Source organism: Myotis davidii, unplaced genomic scaffold, assembly GCF_000327345.1.
Source record: "Myotis davidii unplaced genomic scaffold, ASM32734v1 scaffold150, whole genome shotgun sequence".
Taxonomy (NCBI): Eukaryota; Metazoa; Chordata; class Mammalia; order Chiroptera; family Vespertilionidae; genus Myotis; species Myotis davidii.
The window spans coordinates 1,908,510-1,914,688 of NW_006283437.1; the positions used below are offsets into that span (position 1 = coordinate 1,908,510).

The following is a 6,179-nucleotide window of genomic DNA, read 5'->3' on the forward strand; positions in this document are numbered from 1 at the left end:
GGATGAGGCATGGGGGCATGGACAGTGGGGGCATGGGCAGTGGGGGCATGGACAGTGAGGGCAAGGACAGTGAGGGCATAGATAGTGAGGGCATGGACAGTGAGGGCATGGACAGTGAGGGTAAGGATAGTGAGGGCATAGACCAGGGGTGGGCAAACTTTTTGACTCTAGGGCCACAATGGGTTCTTAAACTGGACCAGAAGAAGGAGCTGCGGCCGTGTTTCCCGCCGTTGCCATGTTAACACTGCTGCTGGTGAAGGAGGGGAGGGGAGAGCAAGAGAACCCTCCGCTCTTTCGGCTCCGCGGGCCGGATAGAACAGCCGAGCGGGCCGGGTCTGGCCTGCGGGCCGTAGTTTGCCCATGGCTGGCATGGACAGTGAGGGCAAGGACAGTGAGGGCATAGACAGTGATGGCATAGACAGTGATGGCATAGACAGTGATGGCATAGATAGAGGGGGCATGGACAGTGGGGGCACCGACAGTGGGGGCATGGGCAGTGGAGTCATGGGCAATGGAGGCATGGACAGTGGGGGCATGGACAGTGATGGCATAGATAGAGGGGGCATGGACAGTGGGGGCACCGACAGTGGGGGCATGGGCAGTGGAGTCATGGGCAATGGAGGCATGGACAGTGGGGGCATGGACAGTGATGGCATAGATAGAGGGGGCATGGACAGTGGGGGCACCGACAGTGGGGGCATGGGCAGTGGAGTCATGGGCAATGGAGGCATGGACAGTGGGGGCATGGACAGTGATGGCATAGATAGAGGGGGCATGGACAGTGGGGGCACCGACAGTGGGGGCATGGGCAGTGGGGGCATGGATAGTTCTGGGGCAGCACCCGTGAGAGGCTAGAGAAGAGGAAAGGGTGGAGGAAGAACGTGAACCACGATGGAGAGGCCTTGGCTGGTCCAGGGAGATTCATACCTGGGATGGCCCCTCAGACACGTCCTCATTAAGGTGAGGCCCTGGTAACCCCACACCAGCCAGTCATCGCCTGAGGCTGTCCCCCGGGAGGGGTGGCAGGTTCCCTGGCTAAGGGCAGCGCCTGGGGGAGGAGCCAGCTGTGAGCTGGTGCAGCCAGCATTCCGCCGGGGAGGGAAGTCATACAGGGACTGTCTGGCAGCCCAGGTGCTGCCCGCTACCCGCCCTGGAGCAGCCTCCAGCGGTATCTGCTGTGCATCACCATTGGCGTGTGTCCATCTCTCCTCTCAGTTTATCAGGCCCTGGGGGCAGGGACAAGGGTTTTCCCACTTTTGTGTCCCCCTTAATGTTTGACACATATCATGTGTTTAGCAAATGGCATTTGAATTTCCGTTAGCAGGAAAGAACTGTAGCTAAGAATTGCCTTTGTTTGGGACATTCTCCAGGTTTATTCTATAAAAGGTGAATGAAGAGCCTTTTGGGTCGGAGAGGGGAGGCCATCATCAAGCTCCCAGGAAAGCAGGCGTGGGAATGACCAAGCGAACTCCTCCTAAGGGGTGAGTTTCGCACTCTTGGCCTTGGACGCCTTCCTCTACGTGAAAGGCGGCCACGAGCGAGTGCCGAGTGCTGGTCCGGAGCGCGGCACGCGTGCCCTGGAGGGAGTGTTGTCACACGATGGACATTTGCTGGCGATTCAGTGTGTGTAGCTGCCTTCTTCCAGACACATTCCCAGAGTATGCAGCTGGAGGAAGGCGCCAGAAAGAAGAGGAATAATTGAGAAAAATAACAGGTTTCAAATTTGAGTTCAACCCTGGTTAGTAAACAATGGGATGCCTTTCTAATGGGTGAGTCATTGAACAGAACAAGACAGGGGACCAGCACTATCCGTTTGGGGGTGAACTGTTTCAGGCCTGTTCTGGCGCCAGACTCCCCACCCCCGGAAAGGCTTCTATCTCTCACTCCTCCTTCTTGGCCTCGTGGCGTTGGTTTTACCAGCCTGATCCCAGCTGCATGAGGATGGTGAGAGGTGGCAGGGCCGTGGAGAAGGGGTCTCGTGGGCTCAGTATGGGGGCGCAGCTGGATGGGGGAGCAGCTGGATGGGGGAGCAGCTGGATGGGGCACAGCTGGATGGGGGAGCAGCTGGATGGGGGAGCAGCTGGATGGGGCGCAGCTGGATGGGGCGCAGCGAGAGGGGAGAGATGAAACGATTGGCTTGGACGGTGACAAAACACGGTGACGGTGTCCCTTTTGGGCTCCAGGGTTAAACACGGAACAGGCAGAGAGCAGAGCGGGCCCAGCACCGTTGACGTTTTGTTGATGTCATGACGCTGGTAGACCGTGGGTAAGCCTATGAGGACGCCAGCTCACTGGAGGAGTCGAGTGTCTTTGAAGCGTGTAAGGCCACCAGCCAACTCATGCGGCTGCCGCTAACCTCTCTTCCTTGTCAAGTGCATCGAAGGAGGAGCTTACGCAGATTCCACACACGCCGTGAAACCCTTTGCGGGGTGTCTGCGCGCTTCCCTCGAGGCCTTGGGATCGGTATACGCCGGGCAGTGTGGACGCTGCCCGGAAGGCTCGGGGTTCATTCAGCAGTTTGTCCCGTGATCTCCCCGTACCCTCACTAACCAGCAGCAGACACTCGGCCTGGAGTCTGGCCAGGGCATGGAGACTGGCATCTGGGTGACCGGCCGGCACCACGTGTCCTGGGCGTCTCACCGGAACGTGTGGGCCCCGAGGCACGTGGAACCAGTGGTGGTGGGACAGACCCTGCGACACTGCAGAGGCCATTTGGACGGTGGGCGGGGCTTGCCAGGGAGAGGTTCTGTTTGGGCTGAATTGTGTCCCCCCCAAAAGGTATGTTGAAGTTTAACCTCCAGTACGGCAGCGTGTGAGCTTATCTGGAAATAAGAGCTCATCTAGGCAAAATGTGGTCACCAGGGGGGCCCTGACTCAGTGCCTGGGGTCCTCATAAAAGGGGGGATTTAGGTGCAGACAGACCTGCAGCAAGGTGCCGGGGAGACACACGGGGAAGGCCGCCTGCGACTGGAGGGAGGCCTTTCCGGGCCAGGACGGCCGGAGAGCACAGGAAACCTCAGCGGATAGCACCTCTCCTGCAGCCACCGAGGAGCAGGGACCTGCTGACACCTTGACTTAGAACTTGTAACCTTCCAGCCACCAGGCAGTGCACTGCTGTGGCTTTGAGCCACCTCGCTCTTGGTACTTGTTACAGCGCCCGTAGGGGCGAAGCCACCCTCCAAGCAAAGCTGGACCAAGGGAGTGAGGGCGAGGGGCAGGGGCACGGTGAGGAGCGGCTTTGTTAGGGCAACTTGCAAGTCTAGAGCCACCAAAATGAGGCAGGAAGTGCCCGTCCCCTTATTCTCCCACTCCACAGAGTGCGTGGGGCATGGTGTGGGGCTGTGCTCAGGGCAGAGCCGGGCCCTGCGTCTCCACCTTTTCAAAGCTCCTTCCTATAAGCAGCCCTGAGTGGGAAATAGGAGGCAGCCAACGTTCAGACAGCAGCTGTGCGGGAGCTGCAGGAGCCCGCACTTCTTGTACCCGGACGCCTCGTGGGAGTGGGATGTGAGCTGCGACCCCACGTCTGAGAGCGGGAAACGCTGGCTCCTCCAGCTCACAGCGAGGAGACGAGCCCCCAGGCCCGCTCACAAATGGGCAATCCCATTTGTGCAGGTGGAGTCATGCCTTGACACGTGCTGGTGGCAGGGCTCAGGGATGTGCTTCTAGTCCTCGTGGCTGCCATTGCGAGCGAAGCAGGCAGGGGTGTTGCAGACAATACAAGGGGAAGGGGACGCTGGCTCAGGGCACGGCATAGCTCTGATCCCTGGGCACCAGATTTCAGATCAGTCACAGAAAAGTGGGCGGGAGGCAGGGGGCAGCTGGGAGTGAGTCCTGGGGCACCAGAGGCCAAGTAACTCCAAGTCTGGGTCTGTGACTAGGGTGTACCCAGGGCAGGTGTGGGGACAGGAGAGGCTGTGCACAGGCAGGAAGCTCAGAGCCCCAACAGCGTGCCCGCACCAGGAAGGGTGGCTTTTGCAGGGCTGGGGTGGCAGCGGGGCGATGCGGAAGGAACCAGATCTGCATGTGGAGGAAGGAGTGGGAGGGTGGGTGGGGCTGGGGCGACAGGTGGACAGTGGACAGACCACACGGCAGAGCACAGGGGCGGTGGGAGGGAGGCGGGTGGACAATCTGGCAACTGGGCTTGACACGGAATTACCTGTTGGCTGCAGTGACCGTGTGGGTGGCATCTTCCCGTTTGCTTCATTTTCCTGTGAGCTCCTTGGGGCAGAGCCAAGCATGCGTGTCTGTCCTCTTTGCCCGTCTGAGGGCGGCCACACAGCGGGTGCCGAACGAGTCTCATGCTGTGTGGGAGCCATGGCGGCCGTGGGAGTGGGGAGTTCTGTGTCTGTGGCCTGAGAAGAGAGGTTTCTTTGGCTCCTTCCTCGTGTGCGTGGAGGGTGAGCCCCCGCCCCACTGCCCCAGACTCCGTGGAGGTCCACCCTTGAGCCACTTTGCTCCAGAAATCCATGCCAAGGGGAGGGCGGAGGCTGGGCAGCGTGGACTGGCTGGCGGAGTCGGTGAGAGCTGGTGGGAGCCCAGGACACTCCTCTACTTCATCAGGGGCGGCCTGGCCCTCAGGGTCAGGTGCAGGGCCGGGGCCACTCCGGCTTAAACAAATCTAGCGAACTCTATGCCCCCTGGGCTCATGGGAATAGGAATCGCCATGGGGCAGGCCTGGCTCAGAGGGACACAGGTTCAAGCAAACTTGTACAGATAGAACAACCATTTTTATGTAGGAAAATGTCCACCTCCTCTCCCTGCCTGCTCTCCAACCGTCCCGCCACTTCCACGCAGCCCGTGTCCCGCGAGCAGTGGCACCGAAGCCGTCAGGAGCCACGAGAAGCAAGACCACTGAGGGCCCTCCGTGTGGAGGCTCCTCCGCCCTCGGAGAGCTGTCACCGGGCCAGGCCCTGGCTGAGCGGAGCTGCTGGGGCCGGCTGGTCTGGGAGAGGCCACTCAGGCTCCCCCTCCTGCCCCTCAGCCCCGCACGTGCATACATGGCTTTTGCCCTTCCCCAGTCTCCCCTGAGGTTTTGATGAGTTTCTTATCAAACCGAGTGGCTATTTAGATAACACAGGCCTTCCCTTGTGCCTGTCAAGGAGTGCTCCTCCCACTCCATTTGCCTTTTCCTCAGAGAATGCCAAAGGGAAGGGGAGGCGTTTAGCACATTCAATTCCCAGGGGTCAGAAGCAAAAAGAAAGGGTGGCGAAGTGCTTTACGGAAAGGTCGCTTAGAACAGCCTTCCCAGCTCCCTGGGGAACCCCCATCGGCAGAACTCTCCGTTTAGGTGAGAGGAAGAGAGGGTGTATTGGCAATGCGGTGAAGGTCAGGGGCAGGGTAGCCCCAGACATGCTGGATTCAGGGGCTCAGGCCAGGCCATCGGGACTTATCGCCTCTCTGCCGACTGTCCAGGTCGGTTTCATTCTCAGGCAAAGGATGGTGAGGATGACCCCCCCCCCCCCCCCCCGTCCGGGGCCCCAGGCTCACATGCCGGCTCGCTAGTATATCTAGGAGAAAGAGCCGTTGCCTCAGGGTTCCAGCTAAAGCCCTGAGGTGGCACTTGCAGGCTCCAGGATCCCGGGGGCCAGCTGCCCATCCAGAGCCATCCTGTGCGGCAGGACACGGGCCGTGCTGACCTGGATCCCGGGGGCCAGCTGCCCATCCAGAGCCATCCTGTGGGGCAGGACACGGCCGTGCTGACCAGCCTGCTCCTGTGCCGTCCGAGCCGGAGGGCCGTGCAGCACCACGTCCGCCTCAGGGCTCGCAGGCTCACGGGGAGAGGGGGGCAGGGAGGGAAGGTGGCTTCACTAAAGCAAACCACAGGGCTTTGATCAAAACAGGCGGCAGGATGCTGGGCAGAAAAACTCGTGTGCCCCCACATTTCTTCCCCTCCGACAAGACCTTGATCGCTGTGTCGTATCCAGGTTGGCCCAGGTGGGCGGCTGGCCAGAGACCTGGCTGCCATGCGTTTGTGGTCACCCAGCAACCTCTGTCCTTCCGCTTCCGTTCTGGAGATGATACTGGGGTGTGGGAAGGGTGGGCTCCTCTCAGAAGAGGCTTTTGGTCACCTGCTTCCACTGTGTCCCCTGCTTTCGCTGCCCCCCCCGCAGGGCCATGCCGGCTCAGAGGGGTGGCTTTGGAACAGGTGTCACTCAGCTGGGGCAGTCTGCACTGCCGCT

General features: G+C 60.5%; 1 protein-coding gene across 1 annotated transcript; it reads left to right on the plus strand.

Moving 5' to 3' along the window:
• Positions 1-360: 360 nt before the first annotated feature.
• Positions 361-855, plus strand: LOC107183075 (acanthoscurrin-2-like). Its single transcript, XM_015563888.1, has one exon. The coding sequence runs from the start codon at positions 361-363 to the stop codon at positions 853-855; it is 495 nt and encodes a 164-aa protein (XP_015419374.1).
• The last annotated feature ends 5,324 nt before the right edge of the window (positions 856-6,179 follow it).